This window comes from Oryctolagus cuniculus, chromosome 6, assembly GCF_051225735.1.
Source record: "Oryctolagus cuniculus isolate XC-2025 breed Fujian yellow rabbit chromosome 6, ASM5122573v1, whole genome shotgun sequence".
NCBI lineage: Eukaryota > Metazoa > Chordata > Mammalia > Lagomorpha > Leporidae > Oryctolagus > Oryctolagus cuniculus.
Genome location: NC_142872.1, coordinates 164,692,945 through 164,718,276, shown reverse-complemented (window position 1 = coordinate 164,718,276; position 25,332 = coordinate 164,692,945). Strand labels below are relative to the sequence as shown.

General features: G+C 52.4%; 1 protein-coding gene across 1 annotated transcript in view; it reads left to right on the top strand.

Annotated features, from left to right (window-relative positions):
- Positions 1-25,332, top strand: part of COL22A1 (collagen type XXII alpha 1 chain) — a 268,939-nt gene that overhangs the window by 173,833 nt on the left and 69,774 nt on the right. The window contains exons 38-43 of the mRNA XM_051844068.3: positions 4,207-4,311; positions 5,325-5,369; positions 13,657-13,734; positions 22,098-22,133; positions 23,418-23,471; positions 24,632-24,676. Coding sequence (XP_051700028.3) covers positions 4,207-4,311; positions 5,325-5,369; positions 13,657-13,734; positions 22,098-22,133; positions 23,418-23,471; positions 24,632-24,676 — 363 coding nt within the window. The remainder of the gene's footprint in view (positions 1-4,206; positions 4,312-5,324; positions 5,370-13,656; positions 13,735-22,097; positions 22,134-23,417; positions 23,472-24,631; positions 24,677-25,332) is intronic.

Here is a 25,332-nt window from a genome sequence, read left to right as displayed (position 1 = left end):
TTATTTAGTAAATATAATTTTCCAAAGTACAGTTTACGAATTACAATGGCTTCCCCCTCAGCCATAACTTCCCTCCCACCCGCACCCCTCCCATCTCCCGCTCCCTCTCCCATTCCATTCACATCAAGATTCATTTTCAATTATCTTTATATACAGAAGATCAATTTAGTGTATACTAAGTAAAGATTTCAACAGACTTCACCCACACAGTCACACAAAGTATAAAGTACTGTTTGAAGACTAGTTTTACTGTTAATTCTCATAGTACGACACATTAAGGACAGAGATCCTACATGGGGAGTAAGTGCACAGTGACTCCCGTTGTTGATTTAACAATTGACACTCTTGATTATGATGTCAGTAATCACCCAAGGCTCTTGTCATGAGCCTCCAAGGCTATGGAAGCCTTTTGAGTTCGCTGACTCCGATCTTACTCCGACAGGGTCATAGTCAAAGTGGAAGTTCTCTCCTCCCTTCAGAGAAAGGTACCTCCTTCTTTGATGGCCCGTTCTTTCTGCTGGGGTCTCACTCACAGAGATCTTTCATTTAGGTTTTTGTGGTGGTGTTTTTTTTTTGCCAGAGTGTCTTGGCTTTCCATGCCTAAAATACTCTCATGGGCTCTTCAGCCAGATCCGAGTGCCTTAAGGGCTGATTCTGAGGCCAGAGTGCTCTTTAGGACATCTGCCATTCTATGAGTCTGCTGTGTATCCTGCTTCCCATGTTGGATTGTTCTCTCCCTTTTTGATTCTATCAGTTAATATTAGCAGACACTAGTCTTGTTTGTGTGATCCTTTTGACTCTTAGACCTATCAGTGTGATCAATTATGAACTGAAATCGATCACTTGGACTAGTGAGATGGCATTGGTACATGCCACCTTGATGGGATTGAATTGGAATCCCCTGGCACATTTCTAACTCCACCATTTGGGGCAAGTCCGATTGAGCATGTCCCAAATTGTACATCTCCTCTCTCTCTTATTCCCACTCTTATATTTAACAGGGATCACTTTTCAGTTAAGTTTTAGGAAGAAGAGACTTAGTGTCCCCGATAGCAACATACTATTGGCTGGGGAGGACTGACTGCCTTTGCATGCATCTCCCACCAGGGCTTTAGGAAGTCTCTGATGTTTACAGGAGTCATTGAACTTAAGGCACCCGAGATCCTCACTGGGATGCTTCAGGTGCAATAATGGTGACCCAAGTCACACACCAGGGCCCATGTCCTGGTTGTGTCTAATCTAGGGGAACAGCAGTGGATCTTAGCTAAAGGCAACTTAGCCACATCCCAGGATTTGTCAGGAGATATTTTGGTTGTCACCCTTGGGAGGAGGGACCAGGGATTCTGCTAAAGTTTCACAGTATCCAGGACAGCCCACCCCACTCCAAACCCCTGAAACACGTGCAGATGAATTGTCCACCCCAGACTGGGAAATCCTGCTCTGCATAACAGGCACCTCTCTGCACCTGAATTTCCTCACTTGTCAAATGAGGTTGGTAGTGTGTAGATCGCAGGTTGTAAAGATTAGGTGGTGAATGGGAAGGCAGGTGACCAGGGGCAATGCTGGTTCTCTCCTGGCCTTCCCAGATAAGCAGGGGTCACTCACAGTGGGGGCAGTGCCCAGCACTCCCAGGGAACCAGCCACAGACGCCCCTGCCAGCAAACAAATGTCTAAACGTAATAGCAACTCCTCAGTCCCCTTTGCCTGGAGCCTTGTGAAGGAGGGATCCTTTATCGCTTATATTTTTGCAAATTATTTTTTAAAGATTTATTTATTTGAAAGTTAACAGGGGAGAGAGAGAGAGATCTTCCATCTGCTATTTCACCACCCAAATGGCTGCAATGGCCAGGTCTAGGCCAGGCCAAAGCCAGGAGCTTCTTCCAGGTCTCCCACATGGGAGCTGGATTGGAAGTGGAACAACCAAGACTCAAACTGGTGTTCATATGGGATGCCAGAATTGCAGGTGGTGACTTTACCCATGTGCCACAACGCTGGCCCCCTATTTTTGCAAATTCTAACAAGAGTGGATGCAGTTTGTATTTTGGCAGGAAGGTTCAGTTTAAAAATACTGTCTCATAGGGGGGAAAAAGTGATGTATTGTGGAGAAAAATGATTAACCTGTGGAAATATCATGAGTTTTGGAGTGTTGGTTGAGCACACCTTTGATATTAGCCCTTATGTGATGCAGGTGCTAAAATTTTTAAAAAGATATATTAGCATCTTAGATTGCAGTCGTGAGAATAGAATCCCAGAAGAAAGGAAGTGAAAACAATGCCCCGGCCCCTTCTGCCGTCCCTGTTGGTCCCATGACTGAGGATGGCACACTGGACCTAGGGTGCTGGCCACCTATTGGGGTGATCAAGACATTGGGGTTTTCAAGGCAGCCACTTAACACAGAGGTTAAATTGCCACGTGGGATGCCCACACCCCATATCAGAGTGCCTGGGTTTGAATTCCGGCTCTGATGATTTCAGCTTCCTACCAGTACACACCCTGGGAGGCAGCAGGTAATGGCCCAAGTACTTGGGTCTCTGTGTATCCACCCAGAGTTCCCCGCATCTAGGAATTTGGGGAGTAAACCAGTGAATAAGAGCTTACTCTTTTTTCTCTCTTTCTCTTGTTCTCTGCCTCTAAACAATGCTTTTAGAGGTGGTTGTTCTAAGAGCAGCCAAGCACACATTAGTGAAATCAGTCCCACAATCAATATGTCGTTTTCCTCACCCCAAGCTTCCTGATAGCTGTTCATGGTGCCAGGCTCTCACCTGACTTTCTGCATTTCGTCATCATACAGCAGTTTGCATTTTCTGGGACCTAATATTAATGGAATCAAACATGTACCTATTATCTGGCTCCTTTCAGATGAAATAACAATATGAGAGTCATCTATTTGGTTCTGTGTAGCAGTCGCTGGCTGGCTTTTAGGGCTGGGCCCTGTCCCGCTGCTTGAACAGAACACGGTTTGTAATGCGCCTGTGGATTGCTTCCTATGTGGGAAGCTAGGGACTATAACCAGGACCGGTTGAGCCTTCTAAACCCAGATCAGAGGGCTGTTGGCACATATGACCTCTAGGGGGAGCCAGACACCTCTCATTGGCTGAGCACAAGCCCTGGCTGAATGCCCAGGTGCAGGTAGGACCCAGAAGGGCATCTCCAGCACCTTGCAAAGCAGTAAAAGCCCCTCGCGATGCTTGCCCTCCTCCCCGCTGTGTCCTGCGGATGGCCGGGGCTCGGGGAAGCTGATCCCGGCCGCGGCTTGCAGAGGAGCCCCACCGTCCCTTGCTCTGCCATCCTGTCTCGTCTCTCCTCATTCTGATCACCGAGATGGTAGCTCGTGTCAGCAGAGCCCTGTCTGGGTGGATGCATCTCTGTGTCTTAGGGTTCTACCTGGCGCTGCACATGGGGCCGTTCATAGCTCCACTCCCGCAGCAGATCCTGGCTCAAGCACTCACTGCCCACTCGGGAGCCCCGAGCTGGGTTCGTGTCCTCGAGGCTCTAGCGTATGATGAGGGCTAGGCTTTGTCTGCAGAGCTCCAGGGGACAGCTGTGTGTCGGGTCCATGTCCTGAGGTGTCAGGGAGAGCTGTCGTGGCTGTGTGCTAGCCTCGGGCTGCCCAGGAGGCATGAGCAGCCTGGGAAGGGGTTGAGCTCTCAGCTCCCCGAGGAATGGGTGGGTCTTGCAGTGGGTGGCCGCTTCACGAGTGGTCACTGAAGTCCTTCCTCTTCCCTGCCCCACTTGGTGCTACTTTGCTGAGGCTGCCGTAACCAAGTGTCACAGCTAGCGTGGCCTGAGCTGCTGCCATGATCGTCTCACGGCTCTGGAGGCTGGGAGGCGTGACTCAGGGTGTCAGCAGGGCCTTGACAGAGTTTGCACATCGCCTTCCTCTCTGCATGGCTGTGGCCAGTGCACCTGAGAGGACACCAGAGGCCCACCGGACATTCACCCTCCAGCATGATCTCCTCCTCATTTAATTTGCAAACCTCCCAGGAGCCCGTTGAGGTACTGGGAGTTAAGGCTGTCAACACAGAGACTCTGGGGGAGCACAGTTCTACACAGGACACACAAATTCCAGTCCTTGCTCCTGCGCCCCGGACAGATGGTCTCGTGGGGCAGCCCCAGGAAACCTGTGAACCCACCTAGGCTGGGTCACCAGTGCAATGCTTCCCTGTGCCTGCCCTTCACCCTGGAAAATGCCTGTTTTCCTTCTAGGGAGCAGCGGGGGAAGATGGGAACCCAGGGCCAGCTGGCCCCCGTGGGGACCCCGGAGCTCCGGGACTACCTGGGCCGCCTGGCGAAGGAAAGGACGGAGAGCCGGTGAGTGGCAGCCAAGGGGGAGGTCTCTGTGCCTGCGGCACCTAGGGCAAAACAGGCAAGGAAAGAGAACAAGTGGCTCACTACGAAACCTAGAAGGGACTGAGTCACAGCTCCCTGGGCTGGCTGAGAAAGGGGCCGTGTGTGGGTGATGAGCCTATTGGTGTGCAGTCACTCCAGTGGGCCTGCCCTATGTACACCATGTTTCTTCCTCTGCATGCATACCCATGGGAAAGTTAATTCATTAATCAGGCATGGGAAGATAGCAACGATAATTAATAACATTAAGCGGTTATAACAATCTGCTGCCAGGAAAGCTTTTGAGAGCTTATGAATTATTTCTGGAAATTTCCATTTAATATTTGGAGGCCCCAGTTGACCACATTTAACTGAGACCACAGGAAGCAAAGCCATGGATGAAGGGATGGTGTGTGTTTCAGGGATGCTGACTGTGTGCCAGGTGTGGCTGGGTGCTGGGGGCACCGAGGTGGACTTGTCTATGCCCTTGAGACACAATCGAGGGGAGACAGTCGTGCAAACGCACACCTGTTGCTCCCAACAGCCCATGGGTCTGTGCACATAGAATCAGGCTTCCTTGGTCCTCTGGGGCCCTTTGAGAAAATACTTCCAAGAGCAGAATTGTGGTGCTGATTCTGGTCATGAGCACCCATCATGCAAAACCCGACATTGAAGAGCCTGTCCCATGGCTAACCCCAGGTCTCTGTATCATCAAGAAGAGACAGCATGGACCTTGGCATCAGTTGAGCCTGACATTGAGACTTGGCCGTGCCTCTTCCCCCAAGGGAAGGCCAGCAGAGAGGCTGAGAGACTTGCTCGAGGCCAACACAGCAGCAGAGGCAGAGTGAGGCTCTGTTTCCCTGGCACAGGTCAGGTCAGTGTGAGAGGATCTGCAGGGGTCTCGCCCACACCACGCACATGCACACAGCTGGCACATGCTGGCGGCTCAGTGCTCTCTCTCTCAGTCCCCTAATTGTCCTTGCATGGTTCCTTTCCAGGGACTCCGTGGCTCACCTGGGTTACCTGGACCTATGGGAACAAAGGTAAGTACTTGTCCAAGCAAACTGTGGATGCCAGGGTTTGTACTTTAGATATACAGAATTTTTTTAAAGTCTTATTTATTTGAAAGACAGGATTACAGAGAGATGGAGATCAAGATCTTCCAACTGCTGGTTCACTCCCCAAATGACCACGATAGCTGGAGTTGGGTTAGACTGAAGCCGTGAGCCAGGAATCCCATGTGGGTCTCCTGCATGGGTGGCAGGGGTCCATGTACTTGGGCCATCTTCCTTTGCTTTCCCCGGCGCATTAGCAGGAAGCTGGATCAGAAGTGGAGCAGCAGGACTCAGACCATCACTGAGAAGGGATGCGGGCATCACAGGCAGCAGCGTATCCTGCGCCACAGTGCCATTTTCTTCTAGTACCTTTGGTCACTTCAGTCCACTTCCCCTTTTTCTGGACTGAAGGTTCTCTGACTTTGTTTAAAAGATTTATTTTATTCACTTGAAAGGCAAAGTTAGAGACAGACACAGAGAGAAGGAGAAACCTGCCATCCACTGGTTCACCCCCCAAATGGCAGCAGAAGCATTAGCAGGGAGCTGGATCAGAAGTGGAGCAGCTGGGACTTGAATCCATGCCCATATAGAATGTTGGCATCACAGGCGGTGGGCTTTTACCCGCTACGCCACAATACCAACCCTGGTTCTCTGACTCTCAGCTGCTGCATTGAAGTTGCACACAGTTGGTGCTTAATCAGTGCTCAGAGACTAACTGAAATTGAAAGACTCTGGCTTTCAGTTGGCAGAGTGTAGACTCAAGCAGTCTTATGTTATTGTCTAATTGTGCTTAGAGGTGAATTTGAATTTCAGAGAGTTCCACAATAAAGCTGATTTCTCATTCACACCACGTCCAGTGTGGGTCCTGGTGTGGGGGGTGTTCTGACCTGTCTAGGACTTGAACTTGAGCCCAGCGGCTCTTGTGTCCTGGGAGGCCTCAGCACCTCCTGTCGACTCCTTGGTTTATGAGGGCAGAGGCTGGAAAGGGAGTGTGTGTCTGGTTGTGTGCATCCGTGGCCTGGCTTCGAGGTTGGGCATTAGTCTCTTGCGGCTTCTGTGGTCGCTGGAGAAAGGGGAGGCCACAGTATGCCAGGCAGCCATGCACATGTGGCAGGAAGCAGGAACCTTGCCCATGTCCAGCCTGTCTCATGCTGCAGGCCACTTAGCAACCACAACTTGGGAACAGTGGCTTTTCCCACAAGGGACTGTCCTTAGCGGAGGGGCTCCCTGGGGAGAAGAGGGAGTTCCCTGGAGTTATCTCTACACTGAATCATGCACGCATTTGCTCCTTTATGTATCCAATGCATCTGCTATTTCATTCGCTGCACATCTACTGAGGCTCTTAGCCCAAGTCAGATTGCAAGGTGGGTTGTTGGGACGACAGCAATGCCCACGTGTTCCTGACCTGCCAGTCGCCCATCATCCTGAGGGGAGAAGCGACACAAATGGGCAAAAGCAGACAAATGTCAGGGCAGGGTGAGCTCAGGAGGGCTCCCTAGTGTGACCAGGTGTGATCCTGGCTGGCTTCTCGGAGGAGGTGATGTTTGTCCCGATTCTAAAGTGCCTGTGGCTGTTGCACCCACTCTTGAGAGTTTATACACTGGAGTGGTCGGGGCATTGGCGTTGGCTGTGAGCACATTTGCAATTCCTGCTCTTCCCTGAGCCAGTTTCACCTCCGTCTTCAGTGTTCGAGCTCCTGCCAAGACCCTTCCCTCACCTCTTCCCCCGCCACCTGCCCTACACATTGTATTTATGTTAACATTTGTATCTGTTTATCTGAGAGACTGAGAGAACTCCCCTCTGCGGCTCCATTCTGCACATGCCTGCAATCACCAGGGCAGTGCGGGGAACTCAGTCTGGATCTCTCGCCATGGGAGGCCAAAGCCCCGCTCCTTGCGCCACCACTGCTGCCTCCCAGGGTGTGCATTAGCAGGAAGCTGGAAGCAGGAGCCGAACCCAGGCAGTCCTCCTTGGGATGTGCATGTCTTAGCTGGTATCCTTACTGCTAGACTAAATCTCACCTCTGTTACTAGAAGAGACCGTTCACCCATGGCTAGGAGGCCCCTCCCCTCCCCTTATGCCTCTTAGCATGTAGCGGTGTCTTTGGAGCCTCAGCCACGGAACCCTGGAGGCTGTTGTACCTGCCTCCCGGGCAGAGTTCCAGGAGAAGTCAGATCAAATAGTTGCCACGCATAGTGCTCGTCACAGGTTCCTGCTCAGCTACCCTGGCGACCTTGTTCTCAGTCCCGTGGGGCTGTTTGAGGGATACAGCCAGAGGGTGGGGTACAAAGACAGCGTCTCTGGAGGCCTGCGGGTTTTTGGAGTGAGCCCAGGGCAGGGGGAGAGGGGAGGCAGTACTGGAGATGGGGGAGGCTGACCCCGGCCAGAGGAGGTGGAGACCCCAGGCCAGCTGACCAGCTAGCACCCATTGCACAGGACTCAGGGGACAGCATGCTGGCCCTTTGGCCAAATGTTTTTTCCTGTTCAGACGTGAGACTTTGGAACACATAACTCCTTCCAGTGTTGCTATCTTGCAAATGTGTGGGTTAGACTGTGGCATGCTGGTGGGCATCCCCAGTCAGTGGGCATTGGAATGAAAAGCCAGAGTTCAGGGGGCTTATCTGTAGTGGGAGGGTGGATGGCTCAGGAGGAGGCAGGAGGGAGAGCGGGTCCCTGGAGAACACCTTTCTCCCCTTTCCCCAGTGCTGATCCAATGCACCCTGTGGTCTCACGGGCCACCCTTGGCCCCTCTAAGCCATTGAGTGGCCAGGGGATGCCGCACGCCCTCTCCCTCCTGAGTGGCTGTGCTGCCAACCATGTCCCAGGCTTTGGCTTCCCCCAGAACTGGGCCAGAGCCCCAGCTTGGCTGCACGTGGCTCCACGGCATGAAGGCCAATGGCTTTGTTGTCCTGGGACTCTGTTGCTGCTGCTTAACCCCAGACACGCCCCCCCCCCCCGCCCCGGGAGGGAGGAGACAGCCTGGCCGGAAGTTGTTGATGAGTGACAGCCAGTGTCCACTGTGTCCCTTCCTCTCCTGGACACAGCGCTGTGGAGCCCGGCTCACGCACCTCTTTCTTTGTTGACCGTTAACTGCTTTGCTCTCTTCTTGGTGCTGTTTCCCAAGTTTCAGTTTGTTAATCTGTGAAGGGTTTCTTGTGGGAATTCTCCATGTCACAGGCATGGTTAACACACACGTGGAACCAGTTTTGGTCCCTGGGCAGCAGAAGCCAGAGGTGCCTCAGCACTTGCAGGCTGGGCTGGGAGGGGCCTTCCTGTTGGTCACTCTCTCCTCTCTATCTTCGGGAACTCATTGTTTGGGTCAAATGGAGAATTCGGGGTTTACAGAATGTGGCTGATGAAGGGTTATCTGTTCCTGTATGCAGGAAATGGCTATTAAAGGCAGCCAGGGTGTCAGGCCCTAAGGTGGACCCTGTGTCCAGAGGGCCACACATGTTGAAGGGTCTGACCCACTTTAGATCTGATTTATACTCCTTGGCTGCATGAGTGAATGGAGAATTCACACCTCAAGGCACTTGCAGAGACCTCAGAGTCAGGCTGAGAAGGAGACCGTGGGAGGAAGGTGTGTTAAGACGCATGAGGGGCCGGCGCCGCGGCTCACTAGGCTAATCCTCCGCCTTGTGGCACCGGCACACCGGGTTCTAGTCCCGGTCGGGGTGCCGGATTCTGTGCCGGTTGCCCCTCTTCCAGGCCAGCTCTCTGCTGTGGCCAGGGAGGGCAGTGGAGGATGGCCCAAGTCCTTGGGCCCTGCACCCCATGGGAGACCAGGAAAAGCACCTGGCTCCTGCCATCGGATCAGCGCGGTGCACCGGCCGCAGTGGCCATTGGAGGGTGAACCAATGGCAAAGGAAGACCTTTCTCTCTGTCTCTCTCTGTCCACTCTGCCTGTCAAAAAAAAAAAAAAAAGACGCAGGAGGATGTGCACAGGTGTCTACGTGAGACAGACGGGGCAGATGGAGGCAGCTGTGTGAAGACAGAGTGGCTGCTAAGTCCTGGGGAGGGTGGTGATGGAACTCTGGGTGCACAGCCTGCGTAAGGGAGCAGCAGGGTGAGAAGCAGAGTGGGAGCGGGGAGCACGGGAGAGTGGTTGCTGGCATGCCCGCGCTCAGCAGGGTGAGAAGCAGAGTGGGAGCGGGGAGCACGGGAGAGTGGTTGCTGGCATGCCCGCGCTCAGCAGGGTGAGAAGCAGAGTGGGAGCGGGGAGCACGGGAGAGTGGTTGCTGGCATGCCCGCGCTCAGCAGGGTGAGAAGCAGAGTGGGAGCGGGGAGCACGGGAGAGTGGTTGCTGGCATGCCCGCGCTCAGCAGGGTGAGAAGCAGAGTGGGAGCGGGGAGCACGGGAGAGTGGTTGCTGGCATGCCCGCGCTCAGCAGGGTGAGAAGCAGAGTGGGAGCGGGGAGCACGGGAGAGTGGTTGCTGGCATGCCCGCGCTCAGCAGGGTGAGAAGCAGAGTGGGAGCGGGGAGCACGGGAGAGTGGTTGCTGGCATGCCCGCGCTCAGCAGGGTGAGAAGCAGAGTGGGAGCGGGGAGCACGGGAGAGTGGTTGCTGGCATGCCCGCGCTCAGCAGGGTGAGAAGCAGAGTGGGAGCGGGGAGCACGGGAGAGTGGTTGCTGGCATGCCCGCGCTCGCTGTGGTTGCAGCGTGCTGATGCGCATCGAGGTGCACTTGGGAAGGGGCCCGAACAAATGTGGGAGATGAAATGCACATTGACAATTTAAAGCAAGTCACCTTGTGGGCACGCTGAGCAGCTGGACAAGTCAAGAGCAGCTGGGAGGGGAGGTGACGGTTAGCGGGTTCGAGGTCGGAGTCGGGTGGAATCAGTAGTGGCCACGTTCTGTTGAGCAGCAAGCTGATTGCAGTGAAGAGTGAGGTGTTGCAAGTCTCCAAAACCTGAAAGAGCACTTTGAACAAGTTGCCACAAGGATGCCGGCGCCGCGGCTCACTAGGCTAATCCTCCGCCTTGCGGCACCGGCACTCCGGGTTCTAGTCCCGGTCAGGACGCCGGGTTCTGTCCTGGTTGCCCCTCTTCCAGGCCAGCTCTCTGCTGAGGCCAGGGAGTGCAGTGGAGGATGGCCCAAGTCCTTGGGCCCTGCACCCCATGGGAGACCAGGATAAGTACCTGGCTCCTGCCTTCGGATCAGCGCGGTGCGGCGGCCATTGGAAGGTGAATCAACGGTAAAGGAAGACCTTTCTCTCTCTCTCTCTCACTGTCCACTCTGCCTGTCAATAAAATAAAAAAATAAATAAATAAATAAACAAGTTGTCACAAGGAAATGGTGAACATTTCAGGTGCTGAATTTACCTCTTACCCTGATTTGATCCTTCCGTAATATACATATGTATGCAACACATTGTACCTTATAAATATTTGTAATGATTATTGGTCAATTAAAAATAAATGCTAAAAATATTAAAGCAAAACCAAAGTATACAGGATATGGACTTCCTGACACTTGTGTACATGGAGTTAATTTTCTATCCTCTAACACTGATGATAAAGTGATGGGGATGCAATTGTAGCAGTTGGTGTATTATTCAACTTCATGTAGTTCTGTTCCTTTTAAGTGAGTCTTCATAGGATATACAGGGTTTAATCAAATTTTTTTCTATTAAATTTTTCATGAGAGTCCTAAGATGCAGAAAGGTTGTGGGACTTACCCAAGCTCACAGGACTAAGCAGCATGTCCAGGTTTGAGGCTGGACCCGGAGTCACTTGATGACCAGGTTGACGTCTTCCACCCTAAGCTCCTCACTGATCGAATGAGCTGGGAACAGATAAATCATAGATCATGTTCATTCCTAGTTCATTACGTTTGTTTCCTTATTTGGAATTAGATTTTCCTAATGACCTTGTACTTTCTGGAATCAGCCACATAGTATTATTCTAAAGAATCAGAATACTACTGCAGGTCTGGGGCAAGAGTTGCTGTGTCTCCCAGGGACTTGCAGTAGCAGGTGCATCCCCCCGCCTCCCACCCTGCCTCTGCATTGGGCCTGTGGGACAAGGGGAACCTAGTGAGAGGTTTGGATCCTGGCTCCTGTCTTTGGCGAGTCCTTGGCAAGCCCTGTCCCTCCAATCCCCGTGAACAAGACTCCTCTGCGGCACTCAGCACCGAGTACTGACAGTACGAGGCCTCAAGAGTCATCTCTTGGGTGGGAGCCTAGGTTGTTGCTTACAAAGAATAAACACTGAGCATTGGCTGAGCGAATGTATAACTCATGTACTCAACCGAGCAAGCGTCTGGCTGCAGGAGAAACAAATCCTCTTAGGAGCTACTTGCCTTCAAGATCCAAAATGCAGAGTTTTCCAGTGGAATGGTAGGTAGAGGATGGCGTGCTTATCCATTATTTTTCAATGCTTGAAACTGTGCACCTCAGTGAGGCAGTCGGCTGCCCCGAAGTGAATTTGCTGCAGCTACCTCATCAGCTCTTCATAACCATCTCCTCGGCCTGATTCCATTTGTCCTGCAAGTTCACTTCTCCCAGGAATGCTAAGTGGCTTGGAGAAGGTCTCCTGCCCTCCCTGCTGCAGGCTTGGCTGCAGTTCAGCTGACCTAATGAAGCCAGGAGCACAGGCCCTGACGCAGAGTGGACGAGGCCATGTGCATTAGACCACATTTTGTCTGGATTTTGGACAGATCATCATGTGCAAAGTGGTGCTTAATCCCACTCACTCACATTTATACAACACAGTGCTTGAACAGTCACACAAAATAGAAACGCCCCGGGTTAGTGCAAGTCGGGTTTTGACACCAAGGAGGATTTTGATCTTGTGAATAAGGGGTGGCCCAGCCTCAGCTTCTCTCTACAGGAAATAGAAAACATTTTCTTCCCTTTTCCCTCTCTTTCTCCATTATATTTTCCCCATCAAAGTTCTGAATGGAGGTGGATGAGCATTGTGGGGAGCAATTCGGACTAGACTAAGTTACTGGAATTAAGACTTATTCTATGCATCTGCTCTCCCACAATATGGCGCTGGGAGAGAAGAAAACAGCTTTTACACAGCTGCCTCCAGTTCAACCAATAAACTGTAGGACTTGCTCCTGATTGGAGGAGAGCTGCGTACTCGGCATGTGGGCAGCCGAGTTGGGATTGGCAGAGGAGGACTATAAAGGAGGAGAGAGACGGCATGCACCAGGAACATCTAAGAGGAACATCTAAGGGGAACACCTGTGCAGCCCCCGAGAGAGCCGGCCGGCGGTGTGCCGCTCCCCTGCGGAAGTGGGGAGTGTGGCAGGGGGAACCGCCCTTCCACGGAGGTGGAAGGGATGGTAGCCAACCCGGGAAGAACCAGCAGCAAACCCGGGGAGGGCCGAGCAGACGAAAGAACAGTGCAGGGTCCTGTGTTGCTCCTCCACGAAGAGGGGGAGCGACATAATGGTGCCGTGACTCGGATAGGAAGCCTAGGCGGGGCTTAGTGTCGTTCCTCCACGAAGAGGGGGAGCGACATAATGGTGCCGTGACTCGGATAGGAAGCCTAGGCGGGGCTTAGTGTCGTTCCTCCACGAAGAGGGGGAGCGACAGAGCATAGCAATGCACACAACAGCTGTGTGGTGCTGAGAGCTGGGCCAGGCCCTGCGCCGAGCACACTGGCTGCATCACCTCACTGAACGAGCACGGCACCTGCTGACATGGCCGCTCCTATTCTGTTCCAGGGGAGAAACCCAAGCCCAGGGCACTTGTCATTTTCTTAAGCCCATAGTTCATCTGTGCTGAAGTCAGAACTCAGAGGCAAGCATTTGACACCCAAGTCTACACTGTTCCCCACTAGACTTGTTGGCAAAGCTCTTATGTCATTCATCTCTGAGCCCCTCACCCCAGCACTTAGCACAGTGACCCCCAGATATAAGCACTTGGCCGTTTCTTGGTGAACTGTTGAACTAACATCTGGGTGTTTTGGGATCTGGGTTGGGGTGTGGGTCTGTGTTCAAATCTATGCTATGGTTAGGAAGGAGGCACACTGAGGTCTGGGGATAGCATGGTTGGTTTGGGCTGGGGTCACATTTGGAGCCGTCTGGGTCATGGTGAGGGAACGTTGGACGGTGTGGGATTGCAGGTGGCATCTGTGGCCCCTGCACTGTTGGCCAGAGTGGGACAATGGCTCCAGGGTGGACCGTGAAGTGCTTCCCGGGTTCTGGGTAGCAGGAGGGGTTGCCATGGAGACCACAGTCAGGATCTTGAGTGGGGCATGCATCTCTGTGCTTCTGGGGTTCTCTTTTCCAGTACTGATGTCTCCTCCTTGTCTTTCTCTTTCTAGGGAGACCAAGGAGCACCTGGGATCCCTGGATCTCCCGGCAGCCGTGGCGACCCAGGCATCGGGGTTGCTGGCCCTCCTGTGAGTCCCATGCTGGCAGCTTTGCTCACTCTCGGGCCATGCGGCCCCTCACAGATGGTTCCCACAGTGTGCAGCCAGGGCCTTCTTGCTGGGCAGTTCCTCAACTAACCTCATAGTGTGTCAGCTAGTCCTGGCGTCCATTCTGAGGTCTTCTGTTTAGCCCTTTCTTTTCGAAAGATACAGGAAATGCACCTGAACGTTGCATTTGTTAATTGTTTTTTGACAGCAGCATCTTCTTATTTCTAAGGAACTCAAATACTTGGTGCTTTTCAAATGCCATTGCTAAGCTTTGGGATAACCAGATGACCAGTGTATCACTGTGGTTGTGATGATTTTATCCCAGAAGCACCGTCTAACGTTACCTCTGTTACCTGGGAGCAGTGTGGACCCCCTCTCTTTTTGCTCTTGTATTCGAGAAGTACAGACCACACCGAAGATAATTCAAAGCAACAGCATTCTTCATGCATGGCTCTTGGAGAATAAAAAGGAATTTCAGCGTATTATGCACTATGGCACTCATAGATCATAGATTCCGTCCCTATCCCCTGTGGGCCTGGTACACCACCCACAGCCATTCCTGGACCCATGTGCCTCTCTCCGACAACCTGCCTTCTCTATCCTTCCATTCCCAAGCCGCAAACCCTTGCCTCCGCCCCAGAAACGACCCCATCCTGCTTCTACTCCCACCCAGTAGCCACAGGGGCTTACCCCAAGGTGGTAGGAGGGCCTGTGGTCTCTGTGTTCTCAGGGGTCCCTGGAAACCATGGCTGAGGCAGGTAGAGTTCCCTCAGGAATTCCTAGTTTGCTGTGTTTAGCTGCAAAGACATCCTCAGCTGGAATTTCTGATGGACAAACCCCTCTGGGTCATGACATTAGTTCTGTCTTTTGTCCTGGGCTCACTCTTTAGCAAAAGGTGCAGTGGGGCAGGCACTGTGGTTTCCATCATCTTCTTTTGTAAATCCCCCTTCATGAGGGACCCATCTGCTGGGGCCAGGATTCTGGACTTAGCTGCAGAATAGCCAGACCTGGCTGTAGGCTTCCACCTGTTCTCCTCTGCTCCCCAGGGTCCAGTGTACCAAACCTTTAATCAGAAAGCCAAGGAGTAGGGTTGGACAGAAGTCACCACGCCCCTCCCATGTAAGGACCAGCTACAGTCACTCAGGAAGTATGTTTCTGCCTAAGTGATTGCAACAGAAAAGTGACCAGCTGGCTCCAGCCAAGAGGCCGTAAATCAAGTATTTACTGTCTTTCCACCCCTTGCACTTATTAAATGCTTCCACGGTCAATGCAATGCGATTGAATTTTCATAAATCCTGTCTTTGGCCACCAGCCTAGGTTGCTAACGGCCTTGGGATCTCTGTGAAGGGTTCAAGGATGTGCCTGCTGACCATAGGAGTGAGCAGGAAGTTGGGGCCACATATTGAGGTCATGGGAGACACAGTTGCCCCCTTACAGGAATGCTGCTGTCCAGTGCTGGGGCCCGAGCGTCCACCTTCTCCACCACAGTCCGTGCTGAGAGTCAGTTCTGCCCTTTGGCCCAGGCAGGTGCCCCCTGAGAACAATTTTGAAGGGCAAGGATTTTATTTAGGAGACGAGATCTCAGGGGTCACCTCAAGGGGCTGACAGAGGGAGGCAGGAAAGAAGAGAGCCCAGGGAGAGCGTTAGTGAGCAGGTGTCTGCTGTGGGCAACGGGGCTCACTCCACGGACCCCTGGGAGACCACCTGCCGTGGCCTCAGGGTTGTACTGTTGAAAGAGCCACAAGCTGGGGTGTTGATGCCCCAGCTCCCTGGGGAGTCATCTCCCAGGAACACTCTGCTGCCCGGCCCTGTGTGTGGGCCAAGCATGCCCTGTGTGCAAAGAAAGCACTAGGCAGATGCTGGAGTCGGCGTGTCCCTCGGGTGTGGGATGTGGGGCAGGGGCTACTGCCTCACTGCTCTCCAGGCAAACAGTTTGAGGCTCAGCAGGCCGAGCGGCTGGGCCCACATCACAGAGCTGAGCCAGGGGCAGGACAGGATGCAGAGACACGGTCATCAGCCTTGGGATCCTCTGAAACAAGATCCCTTTCTCCTGTGTCACCTTGTCCAACTTCAGCGGGATGGGCAGGGTTAACTCAGAGCAGCCACAGTGCCCGGGGAGCCCCCTGCCCCTGTGTCCTGTGCTCCAGGTCCATGCAGGGGCAGTGCTGTCCCTCTGTGGGGAGCCAGGGCTCTGGCTGCAGGTCTTTGCTCCAGCACCTGACGGGTTGTGGTGTGCCTGGGCAGCCAGTTGTTTGGGATTCTGGCTTCCTGTGTCAAGACCTTCCCAAACAAAAGCACCGCGTTCATCCCCAGGTTGCCTGTGCTCTTCCCCTGGCCAGGTCTGGGGCCCAGCTGCGGGCTGCTGGACCTCGCCGAGGCCGCAGTGTGGCTCTGTGAGGACAGGGTGCCCGAGGACAGCCCAGGACGCGCTCCTCCAGCTCCAACGGCTGTCTCCGCGTGGGGAGGTGCCAATGATCTCCGCAGCGCCGTCAGGGGCACTGGGAGGATGGCATCAGGACAGTACTGGTGACGTCACCTGTGTCCCTGCCTCCAGCCCTTGTGAGGCCATACAAGTCCTCTCTGTGGGATGGCTTTCTCAGCCTCCTGACCTGGAGCGCCCTCTCCCTCCTCCTGGCGCCCTGAATCTAGCGGTCCCACTCCTTTCTCTGACATAGACACCACAGGCGCACACACAGCTGTTGGACTGATGGCTGACCCCCAGTCGCCTGAGAGCAGCAAGCAGAACGGACCGAGGCACTGAAGCATTGCACGGGCCCTAACAGAAGAATTTTTTCCTTTGCATTCCCTCACCTTCCAAAGAATACTCTATCAGTAATGGAGACGGCTGCTGCCAACACCCAGGATGGTGATAACCACAGCCTACATGGCCTGCAGACCGACAGACAGGGGTCAGAGTGGCCAGAGCCCCCCCACCCCGCTGCCATGTTCTCTCCCGTTCATATCATGAAGTCCACCCCAGCAACCCTGCCAGGCAGGTCCCACATTCCGTGTCATTTGACAGATGAAGAAACAGACTTCGAGGTGCGAGCCCCCTGCCCTCAGGTCACAGTTAGCGTGAGGGAGAGCTGGACTGGACCCCAGTGTACACTGCAAGCACGTGCCCTCCCCCGCCCTTGGAGTCTTCAACCCCCGCCCCACCCCCAGTTTGCTGGTTGGTGCTTTCCAGATCTTGCCTGTTACTTTTCACTCGTTTGTCTTATGCCTGGTAACTGTGCCTGGTAAGAACAGAGACATACTCGGGCTGAGTATGCATGTGTGCATATGTTTGCATGTACACAGGTTTGTGTCTTACGTGTGAGGGTACTTCAAAAAGTTCAAGGAAAATAGAATTCAAAGAGATTTATTTGGGCGCAAATTTTTTTTTTTTTGCAATCCACGTATGTTTTTTCATTATTCGCATTTTCCCTGATCTTCTTACTATCCCCTGTATGCATGTCTTTCAAAATTCACAGCCACAAAGTACATCTTTTAATTACATTTTCAACACACATTTTGAGGTGCCGCCGTCTGTGTAGCCGTGTGCACGGATACATCCCTTAGGTTGTGCATCCCTTGCAGGATGTGTTCTGGGAATGTGTTGTGCGGTTGTTTCGTCACTGTGTGAGCATCGCAGCAGATAGTTACACAAGCCAGGACAGCTGAGATGTGAGCATGTGACACAGCTTAGGGGACCACCGTCGTCTTCGCCATCCATCATGGACTAAATCATCGTTATGCTCACATGGCTGGAGGTAGGAATTATTATGGAGGACTGCAGCCGTACTGGTCATTAGCAGAATCGTAACACATACCCTGTGTAACTACACAGCCCCTACAACCAGGGTCCGATGGCTTTCCTCTCATGGTCCAGTAGCTTTGCTGTTTTGAAGCATATCCCATTCTGTCAATACACTAATGTATATTTCTGAAATACCAGGACTTTTAAAATATAACCGTGATTTTATTATCATGTACCCAAAACAATTCCATGACACCACTTACTATGCAGTCAGTGTCCAAGTTTCCAAACGCCCCATAGGTGTCCTGCTTCTACAGCACTTTCTTGTTTGAACCAAAAGCCAAAGGAAGTAAACAGAAAGCAACTGGTTAATTTTTTTTTTTTAATTTAAGGATTCGCCCCTCCATTCTGGTTCTTTTTTCTCCTTTCCAAGTTATATATTGATGAACTACGTTATTGCTTTTTGGTCTCAGAATTTTTCATAGTCTGGAATTTGCCAATTTAATAGTTTTCCATATTCCTTGGCCCCTGGGATTCTTGTCAGTGGCTCTTAGGCCTGGAGGCGCCATGAGAGTCAGGACTTCACGAGCTCTTCCTGATGCAGGAGCCTGTGGGGTGTGTGTGTGTGTGTGTGTGTGAGAGAGAGAGATGTGTGCACCCTTTGACATCCAGTGCTTGCACCGGTGAGCATGCGTGGCTGGCAAACTGGTGCTGTGCTTGTTCTGTGCATTCTTCCTTTATGAGAGGAAAACTTGTCTATGGAGAAATGTTCCTTTAGCGGCCATTCAGATCCCCAGGAGTTCAGTACGTATGGAAGGCAGAATGTAAGTGGTGGAGTCTTTCCCTTTAATGGTTTTCAGATAATGGCTTGATTTCCCAGCACCTTGTACAGATGACCAACTTGATATTTGTTTTTGTAAGAATGAGTCTGAACTGGAGAACTTACACTCACTTGATGGTAGAACATAGTGCAGCTGGTCTTGCTTTTCCCGCTCAGATCCTCTCTTTCTGCCTCCAGGCATCTAGTCTAGCTGACCCTCAGCGTGTTGACACAAGCCTGGCGGAGTTTGATAGCGGCCTCGCTCTCTGCGATGGCAGGTGTTCCAGGCTGGCCGTGCACATTCCTCGTTCAGCTCTGCAGTCAGCCATTTCTCGGGGAGCTATAGTTCTTTTTAGTGGATGCTGGAATCAAAGGCCAAAATCTGAGGGTTGTGCGAGTAAAGGAACTCTTGAATGAGCACACTGGGGGCGTGATCTTATAAAGGGGGGTTGTCGCTGATGCTTAAGCATCGGGCTTAGTGAGGACATTAGAAAATCCTGTGCAAACCCCTTCCCAACACTTTTATCAAATTCCTTAAGTGTAGACTCACAGAAGAGCTGTAAGAATGCCTTCTGTGAGCCGTCACTGGCCTCGTCTCTCTTTGACTTCTGGTTGCACAAGGCAAGGTGGTGCTCTAGCTTGTGTTATGGTTGGAGGAAGCTGAAGCTCAGAGCGGCTGGTAAATGGCAAAGCTGGGATTTGAAATGCCGCCCTTCGATCACAAAACCCATTCCTCAAAGTGGATTTTACGTTAAATGACACGAGAAAGGCTTCCAAGCTTCAGCCGATGAACAAGTCAGATGCTGCAAGTGGAGCATGGAATTCAACTGGGGAACACAGAGTGACTCTAAAGTGACATGGTCGCATTCCCTGTGCTGGGGACAAGCTGTCCCTTTCCTTGGGGAGTAAGTCTGCAGCCTCCACGAGGAAGCCTATGAAAGGAGCAGCACTGAGAGGTGTGTGTAGTGGACCAAGTGCACCATGGACTTACCCACTTGACAGGGCAGTGGGGATGATGCAGGGAGCAAGGCTCTCAGCTGTGGCCGGAGGGGGGGTGTGTTATTTCACCTGCTTGAGTTTGGCTAGATTACTACGTAGATTTCAGCTTCAGTTTCTCCATCTGTAGCTCGGAGATGCTGTACGTAGATTTCAGCTTCAGTTTCTCCATCTGTAGCTCGGAGATGCTGTGGGCTCCCAGCTTCCATGGGGCTGGGTTCTCCGCGTGTGAAGCAGCTGGCACCACGCTTGGCACCCAGGCCAGTAGCTGGAAGCCCCCTTCTTCTCAGGCTGGTGCGTTACTCATCTCTGACTCTCCCAGCCAGCCCTCCGACCTGCTCCGTGTGTGTATGTGACGGTGCCCACCTTTTCTGGAATGAGATGGAATTCTCTGAGTGGGCAGGAGCAAGAGAGAATGCAGGTGTGCTATCGTATCCTGGAGATTATCAGGTCATTTGGTTAGGAGAAGAGGGGATAATTGCAAACATTTACTACGATTTGTTACTGGCCATTGCGTATTCTATGAATTATGTTTTTCTACCCTTTAAATTCAGCTGCATGGTGCCCTCACACAATGACATTTGCCATAATTCTTAAAAGCATTCTTCCTAGAAATTCCTATTGTATGTTAGCCTCAAATTTAACCTCTTATTTTTTAAAAAGTTAATGACTCTTTGCTTTTATTTCCAAAAATTCTGGGACTCCTTTTGATATGTTTTAATAATGCCACGTGTGTTTTTAAACTCAGTGTTTCATTTCTTCTTTCATGTTTTTGTTGTGACTGCGTGTTTGCTAGTGCCTGTATCTGAGCACCCTGCCATCTGCTGCCCACAGGGACCTGAACCACTTTATCCACTGATGTTCCTGTGGCGAATCTAGTGTAATTTGAGATTATGAGTTCGTGTGCTTTGGGAATTCCTCTGTCTGTGAGAATCCTGCAGCCTGCTGGGTGCCCAGGGATTGGTTTGTGTATAAACATGTTGGTTTTGAGCTGACATTATTCAGGACTCCTATTTCAGGGCCCTCAGCTGCCAGGGAGAGATCTCAGGGGCTTTTCTTCTCCATGCACCTGTATCCCAGACAAGAGCATTGGGTTTCCCTAAACCCCCCCCTTCCCCACCACACACCTGAGGCCAGCATCCGCCCAGCCTCACTGCCACTTGTCAGATCTCGTGCAGGGCTTGCTTTCATATAACCCAAGGATGAAGAATGATTTTTCTGTTTTTACGTAGCTGAAAAAGCCCTCTAAATTGGAGTAACATGTTGTGACTTGTGAACTTTGAAGTTCAGGGTCCAAACATAAAATTTTGTTAGAACACAGCCATGCTCATTCGTTTAAGGATCTCCTGGGACCGCTTTTGCACCCAGCATTGGAGTTGAGTAGCTGTGAGGGAGACCCTATGAGCCGCAAAGCCTGAGATGTTTCCTAGCTGTGCCTTCAGGGGAAGTTTGTGGACTCCCGGTCTAACCTGTTGGAGGTCCCACCTAGCTTCCACTTCCTGGTGCAAAGAGCCCTCAGCTTTGTCCCCTGCCCCTGTGGAGCTGTCAGAACACAGCACTGCCCCGGGGAGAACAGGGCCAGGCACTGTGGGCCCTGAGTCTTGGCTGCCTCCTTCTTTACATCTCTGGGGATTCTCCCTACTTTCTTTAGTACTCAGCTATGCCCTTAAAACAATGCTTATTCTCCCAGGGAGTTCTGGGGCATGTAATGTGGACAGGCTTTTAGGATGCTTGCTCCTTCAGCCGGCAAGAACCTTGGCATTGGTGTGAAATCTTTTCCATTTCCTGGGGACACTTAGGGATGCTCTCATGGGCTCGGGTGCACCGGCCTGAGAGCAGGGGCTGGGATCAATGCTGCCCTGGTGAGTGAGCGCCACGTGCTCTTCGTGAGTCTGCATTGCTCTTAGAGCACACGGAGCACTGTGCTCATGAGCACTGGAGAGGGCATGGTACTAACAAAGGCTCGGTGCCCACAGCCCATGCAACCTGACATCCATTGAGTAGAGAACGGCCGACAAGGCGGTGATGATAATAGGCATTAAGTCCTGGCCCAGGTATGTGCAAGGGGCCAGGGACCACATCCATTGGGCACCCTGGGAGAAGCCAGGAGGGGCTTTCCAACGCAGTGATGTCCAAAGTATAACAGGAATGAATACAGGTAGAAAGGTAGCACAGAGTCTTCCTGCAAAGACACCTGCATAGCACAGGCTGAGAGGCAGGGGTCAGTCCCTCTCGCTGTGAGACCTGGAGTTGTACATCAGTGCCTTCAGCTCAATCAACAATCACATCGTAGTACAGTGTCTGGAAGCCAAATGCTGGCTAGATACGGGGCTGGGCACACCTGCAGGATGGCAGGCCTGGGTCTGGGTGTGTGCATGTGCACACCCCATTGCCGCTTCAGCTGTGCAAGCTGGGGAGACTGGTCCTTGGGCTCCCCTGACGGGTCCTGAGCAGGAAGAGCCAGTGCATCAATGGGATGTAACATGTGGGAGCTGGCGATGCCAGGTCCAAACCCACACCACAGCTTCCCACTAGAGGGTGCTTGGGTGTCGGGAGCCACATGGGACTGAGGACAGGTGGCAACAGTTCTGTTCAGGGACAGATGGAAGAGGTTCCCAAGGGTTTTCTGTTAGAAGCATTTGTGGGTAGGCAGGTGGTGAGAGGGTGTGGCAGTGTGACTTAAAGTTCTGAGGACATTAGCTACAACTCGAGACTGGCCCCAAATAGCCACAACAGCGTATTTGTGTGTGCATTTTATTCCTGGTTTGCTTACTTGTCTCTGTTTCTTAGGGCCCTTCCGGACCACCAGGAGACAAAGGACCCCCGGTACAGTATGCTTTCCACGAAGGGCTGGGTTTCTGTGGGAGGAATTCCACTGAAATCAAAGTGTCAAATGGGAAGCAGCTAACCTAGTATCTGAGAAGTCCTGACATTAAACAGTGCAGACTCTCTGAGCTGTGAGCCTCAATGGACAGGCGTTTGAGTAGGAGGGGGCGATTCTGTAACGGGGCAAACTGAGACTGGCTTTGCCGTCTGCCGTCCGCCTACCACAGAAGGCCAGCCATGGTTTAACAGACTTAATCACATTGCCAGAAGAGCTGTGTTTGAGTCTTGTCTGCACCATCCCAACCATCAAGCCATGAGCAAACGAGGGGACCGTGTCACTGTGTGAGCTGGGCACAGCAAGACCTGTGAGTCATCGTGGAGACTCGATGGGCTAATTTTGTGCAAAAGCGACAGGATGGCTGACAGTTGGCATCTGTCCTTAGGCGCCACGGCCACTGATGACATGCCTGTGTGTGCATTTGCCAGGAAAAACATGCATCCCTATAATCCTGCCCCATTGGAGGAGCAGCCACAGACGGCAGCTGGGATGACCTAACATCATGTAGATATACTTTAAATTATGTTTATTTCTGGATTGAGGCTCAGCTATTAATTGATAGGCATAAAACGTAGAGTAAGTTACCGCAAAGCAGAAGTGAGGTTGGTGGGGCTCTGTATAGAGGGGTGAGGGTGAAGGGAGGTCCACGGAAGCCCCGGGAGCGGCAGCATCGGCTCCTGGGCAGCCGCGTTGCCTGCCTGGGAGGAGAGCTGGAACAGGATTGCAGATCCAGTTACGGAGAAGTCGCAAGGGAAATGAGAGCCATGACAAAGGGTATCTGCCATTTCCTGGCACTGTCCAGACGTTTTCAAAAGGATGGGAATGGTTTTCTCCTAACAAGGAGTAAATGTCATTCATGCACGGAGCACTGGGCTCGGCCTGGCGCAAGGAAACCGATGGAGCCAATTCAGTCTGTACAGGCGCCAAAGCGGTGAGCCAGGATGTGAGGTCAGGCCCAGCTCACCACAGAAGCTGTCCCTTCCGTGCCAGCAAGGGGCCTGCAGGTGAGGCCAGGGCAGTGGAGCACAGCAGGAAGGCTTTCCAGAATATTCTGTAGATGTGTGACCACCCCCCCACACCTTCATGGTGGAGGGAAGTGAGTCAGGGCCCCTAGGGTGCTTTTTGCTCACCACTGGCACTGGATTTCTTGCAAACCACTTGTACCCTGCCAGCAGGAGCTCTATTTGCTTCAAACATGGGCCGTGTCTTCTCTGCTTTATCACCAGGGACCTCGAGGCTTACCCGGATTCCCCGGCCCTCAGGGACCAGCTGGCCAGGATGTAAGTATAGAGCAAGGGCTTGGGCTGGGCCTCGGCTCTTAGGTTTGCCCCTGGAGGCCGCCCTCCGCCACCTCTAGGCACTTATTGTCCATGTAGGCAACTTCAGAACTCAGTCAAGGGTTTGCATGGACACTGTTTAAGTCATGGCCTGTAGCTTTGTATGTCAGGGGTTTTTCTTGTGCCTTCGAGCTTGGCTTTCAGAAGCTTTAAGCTCCTGAGTGTCCCTGCCCATGTCCCCTGTTTCCTGACCAATTTTCTTACATTTCCAGCCTGTCAGGGCTGCTCAGTCCAGGCACCCCCTCCTCCCTGGAGTTCTTCTCAATGCTTTATATCTGGGCTTTCCCCAGTAAGGGAATTCTGTCTGCCTGTCCGACGCTCCTGGAACACACGCCATATCCTGCTGTGGGACGATGGCATCGGCGTTCTTAGATAGCTCAGAAGGTCGGTGTGTGAGTCCCATGTGTCTGTTGGTCCGTGGTGCCTGGCAGCAGGCCAGGTACATGGAAGTTTCCAGATCCATACTCACCAGCTGAACGGACCAGAAGCAGCATGAGTTCTCACAGGACAAGGACGCCTGGCAGTGAGCAGGGGCATTTCTTGCTTAGATGTTCATCCTTCTACCTCAACAGGGCTCGTTCGTTACAAGCAGGAACAGTGACATCCCCTTTGGGCTGTATTTTTTAAAAATCTGTCCTCTAAATCTTTCCTCCAAATATTCAGACTTGATCACTCCACTCTTTCAACATTGTGTTCTCATGACCAGCCAAGTAAAGTGTTCTCCTCCCTTCTAAAGATGTTCCTTGCACCTGTGTTTGGAAGAGGCTTGGGGACGTTTAAAACAAACATGTATACATGTGTGTGTGCACGTGTGTGTGTGTGTGTGTGTGTGTGTGTGTGTTTAGTTTTGTGTTAAGGATAGGAAGAAAAGGCAGGCAGCTGACTGTTCTAGATGTTTGCCACCATCAAGTTTTCCTGGGAAGCCTTGGGTGTCTGGCTGAGTTAGGGAACTGTGACATTTTCCTGGGCTCGGTCCCCACGGCTGGGCAGTTTTACCCCACTTAGATAAACTTGGCCAGCGCAGAGGTAGTTGAGAGGGTGGGTACGTGGGTCAGGATGATGTCATTTCCTTTACCACTGTTGATGTTTTCCCTCTCTTTCAGGGTGCACCAGGAAATCCAGGGGAAAGAGGCCCTCCTGGGAAGCCAGTACGTCATCCCACAGTTCTGGACGAGTTTTAACTGTCAGCAGGGGCTCCAGTGAGAAATAAAATGCAGCTCAGCTGGTCCTAGAGCCTTTAGCAAATGGGTTGTTTGCAAAGCTGTGGGCAGAGGGAACCGCCGTGGAGCTGTGGAGCCAGGAGATGCAGAGATGAACCCCACGGGTAGCCTGTCTTTAGAGCCGAGTGGGAGCTAGAATTGTGGGCCAGGGCTGCAATGGTGGGTTCACAGCCGCTGCTGGGATGGATGGCCTGAGCCAGGGTGGAACTGTCTCCCCACCTGCTGGTTTCCTGACAGAGCTTCCCATTGGTAACACACAGTCACATGCCAGTAGGCTGTGGGCCCCATGGCATGTTCCTGTGGCAGGCAACAGGTCACAGGAGATCAAAAGTGAGCAACTGGACGATAGTAGCATCCACTTCAAATTCCCACCGCACCCATTTCCGGCCCCTTGGCTGGCTGATGTTAGCACCTCTCAGTTGCCCCTGCTTAGAGTTGTTTGTAGCCATGAGAACAGGAGAAGCTGTGCACACTTGCACAGACCTGGAGAGCCCTGAGGGTTGCGTCTTTGGCAGGGCGGCCACAGCCCAGCCTGAGGGTCCTCCAGGCATCCCTGAGGTGTGACACCCTCCTCTTCTGGGCAT